Source organism: Pecten maximus, chromosome 4 (genome assembly GCF_902652985.1).
Source record: "Pecten maximus chromosome 4, xPecMax1.1, whole genome shotgun sequence".
NCBI classification, from domain to species: Eukaryota; Metazoa; Mollusca; class Bivalvia; order Pectinida; family Pectinidae; genus Pecten; species Pecten maximus.
Window position 1 is genome coordinate 7,063,517 of NC_047018.1, and position 18,179 is coordinate 7,081,695.

General features: G+C 38.6%; 1 protein-coding gene across 1 annotated transcript in view; it reads left to right on the forward strand.

The window, feature by feature from the left end:
- Positions 1-6,403: 6,403 nt before the first annotated feature.
- Positions 6,404-18,179, forward strand: part of LOC117324862 — a 41,587-nt gene continuing 29,811 nt past the window's right edge. The window contains exons 1-5 of the mRNA XM_033880690.1: positions 6,404-6,690; positions 10,999-11,085; positions 11,949-12,122; positions 16,028-17,208; positions 17,240-17,339. Coding sequence (XP_033736581.1) covers positions 6,615-6,690; positions 10,999-11,085; positions 11,949-12,122; positions 16,028-17,208; positions 17,240-17,339 — 1,618 coding nt within the window. The 5' untranslated portion in view covers positions 6,404-6,614. The remainder of the gene's footprint in view (positions 6,691-10,998; positions 11,086-11,948; positions 12,123-16,027; positions 17,209-17,239; positions 17,340-18,179) is intronic.

An 18,179-nucleotide genomic window follows, 5' to 3' on the forward strand; every position in this document is an offset into this window, starting at 1 on the left:
GGGTTACGGTGTGGAGTAATTTTACTACCTCAGACAGTGGGGTATGGTGTGGAGTAATTTTACTACCTCACAAAGTGGGTAATGGTGTGGAGTAATTTTACTACCTCAGACAGTGGGGTATGGTGTGGAGTAATTTTACTACCTCAGACAGTGGGTTATGGTGTGGAGTAATTTTACTACCTCAGACAGTGGGTATGGTGTGGAGTAATTTTACTACCTCAGACAGTGGGGTATGGTGTGGAGTAATTTTACTACCTCAGACAGTGGGTTACGGTGTGGATTAATTTTACTACCTCAGACAGTGAGTAAATAGTGTGGAGTTATTTTACTTCCTCAGACAGTGGAGTATGGTGTGGAGAAATTTTACTACCTCAGACAGTGGAGTAAGAATGGTTAAAATCATCTGAGGATGTAAGGTGTTTCTGCCGACAAGTAGTTCTCACAAAGCCCTAACCCTTTTTGTTATGGGTTATCAGATATTTACATTTACTACTACGAGTCCCCTAGATTGTTGGCATTTGTGGATTTTGACCAAAGGACCTGTTAAGGTTACATTGGTTTTTGCCCACGAGCCAATTTAAAGATTACTGGGTGATATTTGTAGTACTATATGAAACAACCCATGAAATATGTTTAAAAAATTCAACAGGTCCTAGGGACATGTTCTATGACCATTTTAATATCACCCTACACGGGATTGTGTTAGGGTTCCATTTTTAGTCAAAATAACGCACATTTAACTTTTCTTTGCTTCAAAATGTTATCATTTTCTTTAGAGTGATATTTACTGCAAATCATAGATGTATTAAAAATATCTTTATTTTTTTTTTTACAATCTTACACCCCAAAAATACCTATATTTTTAAGCCAATTTTAAGCCATGTTCACTTTTTACGGAATTGGTACAACTTCTTCCGGTTCCTGTACACCCAAAATATATGGCAATTATTTGGACCATTATGTTAAATATCTATGGTGAAAATTATAGAAAAATTGAAAACCGGTAAAGTTGTCATATATACAGCAATCTGCAGGGAGGTACACCAAATCCGCAGAGCCTGCCTTCCCGATGTTCATGCGAAATTTGTTTTGACATTTCTTATAATGTAAGAAATCAATGATAATGGTTATCTTCGATATTAAAAAAAATGTTTTCAACTTTATGAAGATGTTCATTTACCAATGTTTATGTTGTATTGTTTTCTGAATTTCTAAGCTCTGTGTAAGTTTCGATCCTCGTGAAATTACAAAATGCTATCTCTGAACTTTCGGGCCGAAGGCTGGAGAGATATTGCATCTGTTAAATGGACATAATATCCAAGGTAATAATACAATATGGATGCCACATGAGCACACATCCCTAGTGTTCTCTTCCCTGCAGGACACACAGAATAGTATGTATTGACAGGATCATCCAATGCATCACAATCAAACTGGATCCAAACATTGTACTTTGTTTGAGACCCGTGACGAGAATGCATTTGCCCTTGGATGATGTCATTTGCATTCTGGTATAACCAAATTTCGTAGTCATTATCATTTGTCTGATGTTCTGTGATATAACCAGGTGCAAGCGTTAGTTGGTATGTACCGTAAGCCAGAGTTTCCAGGTTCTCTAAGTCCAGATTTGGAAATGAAATTTGTGAGGCCTCCAGCTTTTGCCTCTCACTCTTAGCTCTACTGGTCATGTTTGGATCATTTGCGACAAGCTTGGCCAATGCATTGTCACTAATGGACATTGAAATCATGCGTTGGACCATTTTTGTGTCACGCTGCTCTCGGTCCTCTCTGGTCCTCTGAAAGCATTAAGGCATGCAGTTGCAATGCGAACAAGTTTGCCAATAACTGGCAAGAGAACATTTGAAGGAAGTTTTTTTCTTTAAAGAAAGTCCATTTCTTCAAACGACCATGGTATGCCTCGACAACCCAACGAGTTTTGGTACACGTTCTGTCTTCATTTGCCTGGAATATATCAACTTTGGATGTTCCAGCAGACAGAAAGGATGGCATCTTTGCATCATACCCCATCTCAGCAAGAACATCAAGGACATCCCTGAACCCACGATCAACTATGACATTGTCATGATTGGCAGGCCAAGCCTTCAGAAATTCAACATTGTCAATGATGAGTTTGATGATTGAGCCATCATTGCCACTCCCGAAGTAAGGTCCTATAGTGTCCAATACATAGCCATCTGGTAAAACATTGGACATAAACTTGAGGTAATTTTTTTTTTTCTGTTCACAATATGATGACATCTGAAAGCATGGTACTTTTGTTTAGGTAAATGTAAGTTACATCTAGGATTACACTCACTTTGTCGCCAAAATTTTTTTTTTTTTTGTAAACACTGTGTCATGGTGTATTGCTTCATCGCGTGTTATATGAGGGAGATTTCAAAGCCTCGATGACCTTGTGGAAATACCTGGATAGCGAGGCTGTGGATTTTGCGGTCAGATATGACAATTGCCTCTACGACATTTGTCGGCCAGTTTTTAATTTTGCCCAGAAGAAAAGAAGCCTTCAGAGCTCAAATCGTCCAAGACACTTGGGATGTCAGGTTCGCAAAGAGCAATAATTTCCCTGAATTGCTCTAAATTCCACCCTGTCCATGAAAGGCAGTCAGAATCAGAGAGCGTGGCCAACCTTAATTTTGGGGCACTTCCTTCTTCAGATATGTCGGTAATTATCTCAAGCAGGTCATTTACGACTGCAGAGCCAGTATCCTCGTCAAGCTTACTTTTCCATGCTACTCGGTTAAGTATAGATACCTCGGTGTCTGGATGCAAAAAGCTTCCAATGAGATGTTTGAGGCAAATGTGGGCATCAGGAGGACACCAAAGTCTGTTATTAATGAACAGAGAATGTCGCACAGGTTTTGGAATAATGCTACATGCGTCATTGTACTGAAGGCAAACCGAACATTTGCGATGGGAAGAAGATGGATATTTCACATCTGCTATGATAAGCAGGGGCAATGGCACAGTAGTTAGGGGTTCATCAATTACCTCATCTTCCTCCTCCCTGTCCTGATCTGTCTGGGATTCATCTTGAGTTTCTAAATGAGGTCTTTTCGTTACATATTGAACATAGCATTTCATGAATACCCTGCTACCGTTTTCAACAGAAAGACCTTCAGCGAGAAGTAAAGACTTCAACCAATTATTTTGTGGAGAGTCTAACGATCTAGTAGTTTTGCAATCTTTCTTTATGTCTCGAAACTTTGTCTTACAACAAGGCATGATACATGAATCATCCATCTTAATGATTTACTGTTGGGATGTGTTCATTCTCAAGTGCAATTTGAATAACTAAATTGATAATGCCAACACTACTGAAGAGTGTTAATCACACTTGTCTAGTACAATACTTTTATTGTCGAGGACTTCATGCAGGGAGGTCCATTTCCTCTTGCCACCTTTCCAAACTTAGATATTAGCTGTATTATTTATTTTGCATTGTCAATATTTTGATAAGAAAAAAAGCACATTGAGAGAGAGAGAGAGAGAGAGAGAAAAAAAGAGAGAAAAAAAACCCCCCAAAAAACCCAAAAAAAACAATAACAAGCAAAGTTGGAACTTTGTCACTAAAATGTTGACAATGTTCCTTTTGTGTTATCATCAAGATAAGCTTATTAGTGTGCCTCATTATGCCGAAAAATTGGATGGATTGAGAGAATGTATGTGCCATTTACATTACATGGTGTCTGTTTAGTTAATAGTTATTTTATGATAATACATATGTACATGGTTATTGGATTTCCTTCTGAAAATTTACCTCCCTGCAGATTGTTGTATATATGACAACTTTACCAGGTTTACAGTTTTTCTATAATTTTCACCATATATATTTACCATAATGGTCCAAATAATTGCCAAATAATTTGGGTGTACAAGAACCGAAAGAAGTTGTATTGCATCAATTCCGTAAAAAGTGAACATGGCTTAAAATTGGCTTTAAAATATAGGTATTTTGGTGGTTAATTTGTGTAATTTTTTAATAGATATTTTTTGTTGCATAAATGCATCTGTGATTTGCAGTAAATATCGCTCTGAAGAAAATGATAACGTTTTAAAGCAAAAATAAGCTAAATGTGCGTTATTTTGACTAAAAATGGAACCCTGTCACACTCTCATGAAGGGGATATCAAAATGGTCATAGAACAGGCCCCTGGGACCTTTTAAATTCTTTAATTATATTTCATGGGTTGTCTCATATAGTACTATAAATATCAACCCGTAATTATTGAATTGGCTCGTGGGCAAAAATCATTGTAACCTGTAACAGGTCCTTTGTCTTGGAGCATTACAAAATATATAACCTTACTATATAACCTTACTAACGAAAACATCTTTGACAAGTGTGTAAACATAAAAGACGCGTAGAAATATATTGTTCGTAGCTGGAGTCCAATGCATACATGCACAATAAGTGTGAATGCACAATTTTTGTTTCTGTTTTGACTTTTTTCCAATAAAACATGAATGGAATATGGCAGAATTAGTTAAAAGATATAACAATGGAAACATAGAATGTTTGAAATATCTTACAGAAATTGAATAAAAAAAACAGTGTAACTGTGGAACTCAATCTAATTAAAATTAGACTTGTTATCGCCATTCGTCTACGATACACTGCAATACAAGAGATCTTGTATTGCAGTGTATCGTAGAGTATCGTAGAGGAATGGGAATAACAAGTCTAATTTTAATTAGATTGCTGTGGAACTATAATTTGTTTATTCCTGTAGTTAACAACCTTTCCCGCCAAATTGGTATGCTTAGCCATTCCATTAATTGTCCATCTGTAACGTCTATTCATATATCAACGAAAAAAGAATGCCGATTTATTTTTTGATAACATTGAATTAAAACACAGGTTGAAATGTAAATATAAGGAATAATTCTTGATTTTTTTAGGTCATCTGACTTTCGATTATGACTTTTTTTGTATACTACAATAGTACAAGGGTCTTGAACGTTTAAACCCATGGGCCTCTTGTTTTATCATTTACTGGCGTGTAAACTGAACTGTTTTTATAGATATTTCTATCTTTGGTATTTTTGAATATCTGCAAAAAATAATGCAATTTACACACCAGTAAGCGATAAAAAACAAGAATGAATCTTTAAATTAAAGAGATGAAGTAATAAAATAGGTCAAAGGACATTTAAAGAGTTGAAGGAATAAAATAGGTCAAAGGAGCATTAAAGAGTTGAAGGATTAACACAAGTCAAAGAAGAATTAAAGAGTTGACGAACTGACGACCGAAGCCATGCTGTCTGCTAATGCCCCCAGCTAAAAATCACTTGATCCAATGAAAGAATGTGCATGCTGCATCTCGCTGCATGTTGTAAGATGTGATTGTTTTAATGCCTATTTCTTGCTTACTCTTGTAGGATTGGGGAGTATAGGTTTCCTAGCTCTCCACCCAACATGTACAGTACACAAACATACACTGTACATCATACGTAACAGCAAAGTTTTTTCAGCATTTTAGCGGCTTCATTCTTGATCAAACTTCACAAAATGATAAAGGACCACAATAATCTTTGACAAGTTTGAGTTTGAGGGGTTTTTGGTCATCGTCACTGTTACTTTTTGCTTTAGCATTATCAAGTATGTTTGTTGAGGTGAGACGAGAATGGAAACTATAATAAATAACCTTCTATGTTTGCATAGTAACAGGAAACACACCTTTGGTGCCTCGGGTGTTTGTCCATCTACAGTGCTTTTTTGCTAATACGTAGATTACAGTAGATGTACGCAGCTGTTCTGTAATGTCCCTCGTCTATCCAATGTCAGCTGTTCTAAACGGCTTCACAGCATCCAAGATATCTTGCTAATGATATTGGACCATAAGAACGGATGAAGCCAATTTTAGTTTCAGAAAAGAAATGACCTTGAACCTGGCATTGCAAGTTCATCTTTGTTTAAAAAAAATCCTAATGAATACAAATTCTAATACAGAGACTGGAATATGATTTATGTACTTATTTTTTTTTTTATGTCCCTCTCATTTGGTGTATATATGATATACAAATGCATCCCATGCCCTTCTCGTTTGGTACATACACAGTATTATTCATTATCTAGATTGTCATTGCCAGCTTGTTTTCCGATCCCGAATTATAAAAATGTATGTGCATTTGAATGAATTTTGAATAAATTTATTGTTAAACTGTAGTACAGTATACAGAAGCAAGATATTCCACTAGTTAAGAGGCTCACCATACAATAAAAAATCAGTGTTTGCGAATATTTTTTCTTTGATATACTTGTATGTATTCTTTATAAAAAACAACAACAAAAATAAACTAACTTGCCCCTGTATAATTTTCGACTCCCGCATTATTTTTTTTCCGGAATCCGAAGGTCTTTTTTTTTTTTTAGAATGTCATGTGTTAGAGTTACATCCCCTATAAGCTAGTACTTGACGTTCCGTCAGATCAGCTGTCTGTTGTCTTGCTAGAAGAGAAAACGTGATGGGTTAAAACAAACTGAGATGAAAAATAGTAATGGCAACGCTGTAAATAATGATGGAACATTTCATATCACATAACTAGGCCTACAGTAGGCCTAGTCGATAAATTAATACACTGACGGATTCACAATGAAGTCCCTCTTTAGAATGGCATCCACCTTTGTTGGTGAAAATATGGATTTGTTTCCAACGGAAGCCGTAGCAGGTGGGTAAATTAACCCGTATCATTCTGAAAATGTTAAAATCCGAACTGAATGTGCGAGTAAATCAACAGTTTTACTGTTACACAGAGATGTTGGGGCGAGTACTAGGGATTGACCGATTGTACCTGCATGAACCACGCATACTCGTGTGATCGACCGCATATACTCGTGCACCACTCATGATGATACTTACGCATACTAGAGTATGCGTGCTGCATGCAGGTACAATCGACAGCACCCTGCAGGCCAGTAGGTCTTTTAACACCCTCAAAGTCAACGATCGATAATGACCTTATAATAGTAGCCATCATTGAATAGTTGTTTTTGACTGGGAAGTTGCTCCTGTATTATATAGGAGATCTAAACCTTGCAATGTAGGTAAGAGTCGGGGCATCGATCTCTGCATGAGTGCAAACTCACTCAAAACATCCGGACCAGACAAAGTCCACGGCAAAATAACATCAAATTACATCATAGCGCCAATACTCATCAAAATCTTCAACACATCACTCCACAAAAAGACATTACCTAACGAGTGGAAACATGCAAATGGAGACAAACACCAAAACGTTAACGCAACCCCACAAACTACTGTCCAATATCACTCACCTGCATCTCGTGTAAACTAACAGAAAGCATTTTTGAAAAAAAAATGAAAATAACTTTTATTTATTGTCATGTACATGGTTAACTCTGCAGAGCTTTTATTACTATGCCGCTGAGGGGACAAATATTGTTTTGGATGTTGGAAGAAAACCCATGGGGGAAAACCAATGTGCCATTGATTAGGAAACAACAAACTCAACAGACACTATTCCTTGTCGTCAGCGCAACTCGAACCCAAGTTCTAGGGGAGAGTGGTCTGAAGCGCAAAAATGATACACTTGGAGAACAATAACATTCTATATAACCTACAACATGGATTCCGATCTGCAAGATGTTGTGAAACACAACTCACTACAGTAAAATATGTTTATAACGAACATGCTTACAACACATTCCTGGCTATAACGTAATACATAGTGCCTACCAAGGTCTGTACCCAGACTCCCTGTACATACCAAAGTCTGTACCCGGACTCCCTGTACATACCAAAGTCTGTACCCAGACTCCCTGTACATACAAGGTCTGTACCCAGACTCCCTGTATATACCTGGGTCTGTACCCAGACTCCCTGTACATACCAAGGTCTGTACCCAGACTCCCTGTACATACCAAGGTCTGTACCCAGACTCCCTGTACATGCAAGGTCTGTACCCAGACTCCCTGTATATACAAGGGTGTACCCAGACTCCCTGTACATACAAGGTCTGTACCCAGACTCCCTGTACATACAAGGTCTGTACCCAGACTCCCTGTACGTACCAGGGTCTGTACCCAGACTCCCTGTATGTACCAAGGTCTGTACCCAGACTCCCTGTACATACAAGGGTGTACCCAGACTCCCTGTACATACAAGGTCTGTACCCAGACTCCCTGTACATACCAAGGTCTGTACCCAGACTCCCTGTATATACCAAGGTCTGTACCCAGACTCCCTGTATATACAAGGTCTGTACCCAAACTCCCTGTATATACAAGGTCTGTACCCAGACTCCCTGTACATACCAAGGTCTGTACCCAGACTCCCTGTATATACAAGGTCTGTACCCAAACTCCCTGTACATACAAGGTCTGTACCCAGGCTCCCTGTACATACCAAGGTCTGTACCCAGACTCCCTGTACATACCAGGGTCTGTACCCGGGCTCCCTGTACATACAAGGTCTGTACCCAGGCTCCCTGTACATACAAGGTCTGTACCCAGACTCCCTGTACATACCAGGGTCTGTACCCGGGCTCCCTGTACATACAAGGTCTGTACCCAGGCTCCCTGTATATACCAAGGTCTGTACCCAGACTCCCTGTACATACAAGGTCTGTACCCAGACTCCCTGTACATACCAAGGTCTGTACCCAGACTCCCTGTACATACAAGGTCTGTACCCAGGCTCCCTGTACATACCAAGGTCTGTACCCAGACTCCCTGTACATACCAAGGTCTGTACCCAGACTCCCTGTACATACAAGGTCTGTACCCAGACTCCCTGTATATACCAAGGTCTGTACCCAGACTCCCTGTACATACAAGGTCTGTACCCAGGCTCCCTGTACATACCAAGGTCTGTACCCAGACTCCCTGTACATAACAAGGTCTGTACCCAGACTCCCTGTACATGCAAGGTCTGTACCCAGACTCCCTGTACATACAAGGTCTGTACCCAGACTCCCTGTACATACAAGGTCTGTACCCAGACTCCCTGTACGTACCAGGGTCTGTACCCAGACTCCCTTTACATACCAAAGTCTGTACCCGCACTCCCTGTACATACCAAAGTCTGTACCCAGACTCCCTGTACATACAAGGTCTGTACCCAGACTCCCTGTATGTACCAAGGTCTGTACCCAGACTCCCTGTATATACCAAGGTCTGTACCCAGACTCCCTGTACATGCAAGGTCTGTACCCAGACTCCCTGTATATACAAGGGTGTACCCAGACTCCCTGTACATACCAGGGTCTGTACCCAGACTCCCTGTACATACAAGGTCTGTACCCAGACTCCCTGTACATGCAAGGTCTGTACCCAGACTCCCTGTACATACAAGGTCTGTACCCAGACTCCCTGTACATACAAGGTCTGTACCCAGACTCCCTGTACATGCAAGGTCTGTACCCAAACTCCCTGTATATACCAAGTTCTGTACCCAGACTCCCTGTACATACCAGGGTCTGTACCCAGACTCCCTGTACATACCAGGGTCTGTATCCAGACTCCCTGTACATACAAGGTCTGTACCCAGACTCCCTGTACATACAAGGTCTGTACCCAGACTCCCTGTACGTACCAGGGTCTGTACCCAGACTCCCTGTACATACCAGGATCTGTATCCAGACTCCCTGTACATACCAGGGTCTGTACCAAGGTTCCCTGTACATACCAAGGTCTGTACCCAGACTCCCTGTACATACCAGGGTCTGTACCCAAACTCCCTATACATACCAGGGTCTGTACCCAGGCTCCATGTACATACAAGGTCTGTACCCAAACTCCCTATACATACCAGGGTCTGTACCCAAACTCTCTATACATACCAGGGTCTGTACCCAGGTTCCCTGTACGTACCAGGGTCTGTACCCAGACTCTCTTTACATACCAGGGTCTGTACCCAGACTCCCTGTACATACCATGGTCTGTAGAGGCAGGGTCAATTTGGCTATATTGGTATGAACGACTTCTCTAAATCTAAGCAATGGATATTGCTCATATTTGACTGGTAGCATCTTTAGGTGATTGGGATTTGAAAAGCTACAACTTGTGCATTTTACCCCCATGGGGCCAAAAGGGGGCAATTTTGCTATATTGCTATATAAGTGACTTTCGTTATTTTAAACCATTGAGATTCCCACCCCATAAACCTATAATGCATTGCGGGCCACCAAGAGATAAACATAATACTGTTGTAAAAATGGGACCAGGGGTTTTTCCCCACCCCAAGGGACTTAGTTTCTTTTGATTTATTTTTGAAACTATTAAGGTCCCCATTCTATGACCATGTTGAGCATTGTTGGACATAAAGAGCTAAACACAATCATGATGTAAAAATAGGCCTGTAGGTCTTTCCCCACCCCCAGGGACTAAGTTTCTTGGTAATATTTTTGAAGCTATTGAGATCCCCGACCAATAACCATATATATATGGCATTGTTGGGCATGAAGAGGTAAACACGATCATGATGTAAAAATAGGCACTGGGGTCTTTCCATACCCCTAGGGACTTAGTGTTTTGGTTGTATATTATTAAACTGTTTAGATCCCCATCCTATACTATAACCATATATGTATAGCATTTCTGGCCATCAAGAGATAAACACAATTATGTAGTTATAGGCCCTAGAGTCTTTGCCTACTCCAAGGGACATCATGTCTAATGTTGTAAAACAATCCCCTAGGGAGTCTGGACATTATTTCTGGGTTTTATCTATGAAAGCAGTTGAGATCCCTCCCCTTTAACCATATATAGCATTGCTTGACATCAATTTCATTGTGATACAATTACCTTCTTACTTATGATGGAAAAAATTCCCTTAAGCGTGATCGGTAGTGCGGCAGCCAAACAAGCCGAAGGTCACAGGTTTGATACTCGGTAGGCATGCTACATGTTGTCCTGTTTAAAGTTGTGTAATTTGTTTGTAGACTTACCAGGACCAGTTCTAGAGAGCATCCTCCCCTACATGTTGTCCTGTTTAAAGTTGTGTAATTTGTTTGTAGACTTACCAGGACCAGTTCTAGAGAGCATCCTCCCCTACATGAGTGCTTACTGGCTTCACTCAATCCACCAGAGCCTTTCTTACGCTGGTAAGTATCACCATGACGTAGACGCTGGTAAGTATCACCATGACATAGACGCTGGTAAGTATCACCGTGACGTAGACGCTGGTAAGTATCACCATGACGTAGACGCTGGTAAGTATCACCATGACGTAGACGCTGGTAAGTATCACCATGACGTAGACACTGGTAAGTGTCACCATGACGTAGACGCTGGTCAGTATCACCATGACGTAGACGCTGGTAAGTGTCACCATGACGTAGACGCTGGTAAGTGTCACCATGACGTATGTCAAGTCTAAAGACTTCTGGGGGCATATTCTTCTCTCACAGTTGTCTGATCAAGTAATACTAAAAACATGCAGGTAAAAATTTGGATTTTTCTTGTGCCAATGTTTATTCAGGCATGGCTTGAATGAATTCAGACTACTTGTGGATAACCCATTATCTGGTAAACTGTTCCATATATCTAAATCTCCAAGAATCTGATCATGGTAGTATTTAACCTAGTACATTGTATCTTTCTCTGCTATAAAATATCTTCTCTTAGAAAGCTAATTTAAGTATCTCCAGGATCTGTTTCCGTAGAACATGTGTAACCCTGGTAAATACTAGCCGTAATATACCGCTCAGCTGGAGAGGTCTTAAGTTCTGTTACACATTTTCTCCTTTAAACAGATATCTCCAGGATAACTTCTAAAAAACAGCAATTCTCCCTTACATAGGTATAAGTATCTCCAGGAAGGAACTTATTCTTTCGAGGTTTTGTATACTTTTCTTTTGATATATTCAAAAGTATGAAAAAGGTGTGAAATCTGTTGAGCAGCTGTAACAAATGAGCTTAGTTTTTTCATTGTTTTTTCATTGTTCCTATTACATTGCTTTCACAGGTGTGAAGAGTGATTGGTTATGGAACATGCACATTCGGCGAAGGTGGGGGTTTGGAGTTCAGTCCATGATGAACGTGTTTCAAGAAGCAGTTGACAAGGATCCACGCAAAGTCTACCTGATGAAACATTTTCATGACCTCCTTAATTTCTGTACCCTCAGTGTCAACACCAGAGGTTAGAAAATGTGTTGAGAGTTACATGATTATGGTGTAACCTTTTATTTCTGTCTTGGGTTAGTCATTGGATATTTAATTAGAACTGCCAGTTTTACTGATAGAATGGTTATTTATCAAACTGTTTTTTGTCTGGTTGAAGTGGCTATATACTGTAAACGTATGTATTTTAGGGGTAATTAGTCTGGTTGAAGTGGCTATATACTATAAACGTATGTATTTTAGGGTTAATTAGTCTGGTTGCAGTAGCTATATACTGTAAACGTATTTTAGGGGTAATTAGTCTGGTTGAAGTGGCTATATACTATAAACGTATGTATTTTAGGGGTAATTAGTCTGGTTGAAGTGGCTATATACTGTAAACGTATGTATTTTAGGGGTAATTAGTCTGGTTGAAGTGGCTATATACTGTAAACGTATTTTAGGGGTAATTAGTCTGGTTGAAGTGGCTATATACTGTAAACGTATTTTAGGGGTAATTAGTCTGGTTGAAGTGGCTATATACTGTAAACGTATGTATTTTAGGGGTAATAAGTCTGGTTGAAGTGGCTATATACTGTAAACGTATGTATTTTAGGGGTAATTAGTCTGGTTGAAGTGGCTATAAACTGTAAACGTATGTATTTTAGGGGTAATTAGTCTGGTTGAAGTGGCTATATACTATAAACGTATGTATTTTAGGAGTAATTAGTCTGGTTGAAGTGGCTATATACTATAAACGTATGTATTTTAGGGGTAATTAGTCTGGTTGAAGTGGCTATATACTGTAAACGTATGTATTTTAGGGGTAATTAGTCCAGTTGAAGTAGCTATATACTGTAAACGTATTTTAGGGGTAATTAGTCTGGTTGAAGTGGCTATATACTGTAAACGTATTTTAGGGGTAATTAGTCTGGTTGAAGTGGCTATATACTGTAAGCGTATGTATTTTAGGGGTAATTAGTCTGGTTGAAGTGGCTATATACTATAAACGTATGTATTTTAGGGGTAATTAGTCTGGTTGAAGTGGCTATATACTGTAAACATATGTATTTTAGGGGTAATTAGTCTGGTTGAAGTGGCTATATACTGTAAACATATGTATTTTAGGGGTAATTAGTCTGGTTGAAGTGGCTATATACTGTAAACATATGTATTTTAGGGGTAATTAGTCTGGTTGAAGTGGCTATATACTATAAACGTATGTATTTTAGGGGTAATTAGTCTGGTTGAAGTGGCTATATACTGTAAACGTATGTATTTTAGGGGTAATTAGTCTGGTTGAAGTGGCTATATACTATAAACGTATGTATTTTAGGGGTAATTAGTGTGGTTGAAGTGGCTATATACTGTAAACGTATGTATTTTAGGGGTAATTAGTCTGGTTGAAGTGGCTATATACTATAAACGTATGTATTTTAGGAGTAATTAGTCTGGTTGAAGTGGCTATATACTGTAAACGTATGTATTTTAGGGGTAATTAGTCTGGTTGAAGTGGCTATATACTATAAACGTATGTATTTTAGGGGTAATTAGTCCAGTTGAAGTAGCTATATACTGTAAACGTATTTTAGGGGTAATTAGTCTGGTTGAAGTGGCTATAAACTGTAAACGTATGTATTTTAGGGGTAATTAGTCTGGTTGAAGTGGCTATATACTATAAACGTATGTATTTTAGGAGTAATTAGTCTGGTTGAAGTGGCTATATACTATAAACGTATGTATTTTAGGGGTAATTAGTCTGGTTGAAGTGGCTATATACTGTAAACGTATGTATTTTAGGGGTAATTAGTCCAGTTGAAGTAGCTATATACTGTAAACGTATTTTAGGGGTAATTAGTCTGGTTGAAGTGGCTATATACTATAAACGTATTTTAGGGGTAATTAGTCTGGTTGAAGTGGCTATATACTGTAAACGTATGTATTTTAGGGGTAATTAGTCCAGTTGAAGTAGCTATATACTGTAAACGTATTTTAGGGGTAATTAGTCTGGTTGAAGTGGCTATATACTATAAACGTATTTTAGGGGTAATTAGTCCAGTTGAAGTGGCTATATACTGTAAACGTATGTATTTTAGGGGTAATTAGTCTGGTTGAAGTGGCTATATACTGTAAACGTATGTATTTTAGGGGTAATTAGTCTGGTTGAAGTGGCTATATACTGTAAACGTATTTTAGGGGTAATTAGTCTGGTTGAAGTGGCTATATACTGTAAACGTATTTTAGGGGTAATTAGTCTGGTTGAAGTGGCTATATACTGTAAACGTATGTATTTTAGGGGTAATAAGTCTGGTTGAAGTGGCTATATACTGTAAACGTATTTTAGGGGTAATTAGTCTGGTTGAAGTGGCTATATACTGTAAACGTATTTTAGGGGTAATTAGTCTGGTTGAAGTGGCTATATACTGTAAGCGTATGTATTTTAGGGGTAATTAGTCTGGTTGAAGTGGCTATATACTATAAACGTATGTATTTTAGGGGTAATTAGTCTTGTTTGCAGTGGCTATATACTGTAAACATATGTATTTTAGGGGTAATTAGTCTGGTTGAAGTGGCTATATACTGTAAACATATGTATTTTAGGGGTAATTAGTCTGGTTGAAGTGGCTATATACTGTAAACATATGTATTTTAGGGGTAATTAGTCTGGTTGAAGTGGCTATATACTATAAACGTATGTATTTTAGGGGTAATTAGTGTGGTTGAAGTGGCTATATACTGTAAACGTATGTATTTTAGGGGTAATTAGTCTGGTTGAAGTGGCTATATACTATAAACGTATGTATTTTAGGAGTAATTAGTCTGGTTGAAGTGGCTATATACTGTAAACGTATGTATTTTAGGGGTAATTAGTCTGGTTGAAGTGGCTATATACTATAAACGTATGTATTTTAGGGGTAATTAGTCCAGTTGAAGTAGCTATATACTGTAAACGTATTTTAGGGGTAATTAGTCTGGTTGAAGTGGCTATAAACTGTAAACGTATGTATTTTAGGGGTAATTAGTCTGGTTGAAGTGGCTATATACTATAAACGTATGTATTTTAGGAGTAATTAGTCTGGTTGAAGTGGCTATATACTGTAAACGTATGTATTTTAGGGGTAATTAGTCTGGTTGAAGTGGCTATATACTATAAACGTATGTATTTTAGGGGTAATTAGTCTGGTTGAAGTGGCTATATACTGTAAACGTATGTATTTTAGGGGTAATTAGTCCAGTTGAAGTAGCTATATACTGTAAACGTATTTTAGGGGTAATTAGTCTGGTTGAAGTGGCTATATACTATAAACGTATTTTAGGGGTAATTAGTCCAGTTGAAGTGGCTATATACTGTAAACGTATGTATTTTAGGGGTAATTAGTCTGGTTGAAGTGGCTACATACTGTAAACGTTTGTATTTTAGGGGTAATCTTATTTTTGTGTTTCTTGCTGCATTCCGCTAGGTAATGATTGTGATACTTGTAGTTTATCTACATTGGTTTTTAAGGCAACCATTGTTGGTGTACTAATCCATCATTCTGCTAATCTGTTTGAATTTGTTTTTGTGCGAAAATTTGAGTGCATCATATAACCTGATACTTAATGATTGAATTTCACTAAAGCAAATGGAGATTAATACAAACTTTTATCATATAACCAATGAAATTAAGATTGAAAGAACAGTTCATTTAATGATGTTTTAAGAAATAATTAAAATCTGGTCCCATGCCATATTGCTTTCAAAATGGTGTCATATACAATATTCTCTTATCAGGAAAGTAATGACTGCATGTGACATGTGAGGTCAAAACAAAGAGTATTACAAAACATTAACCTGACCACTAAAATCACAATGAGATTATGTATCATAAATCAATAAAATGTACATAATACATTTCTGTCTTATTAATACTGAGGTGTTATGAATTTGTAAATTTTTCTTTGTAGATCCTAACAGCTTATTCCTCTGCCCGATCCACAGACTTGTTCGTAGGGAGACACTGGATCCTCCACCTGTAATTCAAGTTCCCCGCTCATCATCATCATCATCTAGTGTTCCAATTTCATTTTTCATCTCGGGTCATCATGATGGAGGTACGGTAGGGCCGATGTCTTTCCATTTGGAGCAGCTCCTGAACTTTTCTGCTCAGGCCCAGACATTACGTGTTCTGGGTTCTCAGTGTGCTTGGATTGCAGGTTGTGCTCCACTTCTTGAGAAGCTTCTCCAAGTTACAGAGAGGCTTCAACTCGTTACACTCACAGACACCTACTACACAGGCATACGTGCATTGGTGGTATCTCTGATGAAACATGGAAAATTATCTAAAGTCGTCCTGTCAACAGTCAAATTGTCAGAACCATGTCTATTAGATCTGATGTTTGTGTGCTCAGGAAGACTTGATCAGAACTCTGCTAACTTATCAAATGCAAAAAAATTACTCTGTCATAATTGTGCTAAAACCACTTCCGATAACAAAAGAAGTACAGAGTTTACTCTCGCAAACCCATGTGAAGACAGTATTAAATCAAACGATAATTCAGTTGTATTGTGTGAAACTTCACAAAAGCTAGATGATATCTCAGAGCAGTATGATGAAGCGAGACCATCCACGAGCTCAGGTATTTTCTCTAGTCCTCTTGAAGATAGGTCAGTGTGTTCAAGGACTATTGAACCCCTGCTGTGGGAAGTGGGATTTGACAGCGATGGCAGTGAGTCCTCAAACTTTGATATCCCAGATGGTCCTGAAAGCTTGCTAGAACCACAAGTTTTGGACCTTTATGATGAAGCTATTACACCTCTTCCTAGACCAGCAGACACCTTAGAAAATCTTGTTCTTACTCATACGACGACAACCGTCGAACCCCATTATCGTTATCCTTATATTGCTCCGTCAATGTCGCGATGTGTTCAATGTCAGTCAGATATTAACAAAACAGAGTCCGTGTCTGTAAAAAGTGAAACATTAAGCAGTACTTCTGCAGTGAAGGGTAAATTATGTTCGAGAGAAATTGAAATGGAAAACAATAAAAGTTCAGCAGACAGTCTAACAAAATCCAATTGTCATGGAAACGAAATGCCAAAAACAGACTGTCAAAGTAACAGGACACAAGTTGATGGTCCTATCCACTAATGAAATAGTAACAGGTCTGGAATCATTTGCTCTCCTTAGTACTGCCAACCGCTTCGACATCAGTGCTATTCTTGTTCATGTCCTGCCAGGCTGGACATCTCTGAAGAAATTTGGAGTGTTTGATGTTGGTAAGTTCTACCGTGTAGCCATCATTCCAGAGTTGTATTACTAAAGTAATATATGATTGTAAGCACGAGCGAGGTAATTCGTTTGATTGATATTCCATCAGTTTTACTTTGCTTAGTAATAGATCTAGACCTAGGACACAATAAAATTCATAATTGCCAAATAATATCCCTTATTTTACTGTTGGGTGTATACATGTACATGTGTCACCGTAGTATATGTGTGATTGGACTGGTGTATACATGTGTCACCGTAATGTGATTGGACTGGTGTATACATGTGTCACCGTAATGTGATTGGACTGGTGTATACATGTGTCACCGTAATGTGATTGGAATGGTGTATACATGTGTCACCGTAATGTGATTGGACTGGTGTATACATGTGTCACCGTAATGTGATTAGACTGGTGTATACATGTGTCACCGTCATGTGATTAGACTGGTGTATACATGTGTCACCGTAATGTGATTGGACTGGTGTATACATGTGTCACCGTAATGTGATTGGACTGGTGTATACATGTGTCACCGTAATGTGATTAGACTGGTGTATACATGTGTCACTGTAATGTGATTAGACTGGTGTATACATGTGTCACCGTAATGTGATTGGACTAGTACTGGTGTATACATGTGTCACTGTAATGTGATTGGACTGGTGTATACATGTGTCACCGTAGTATATGTGTGATTAGACTGGTGTATACATGTGTCATCGTAATGTGATTGGACTGGTGTATACATGTGTCACCATAATGTATGTGTGATTGGACTGGTGTATACATGTGTCACCGTAATGTGATTGGACTGGTGTATACATGTGTCACCGTAATGTGATTA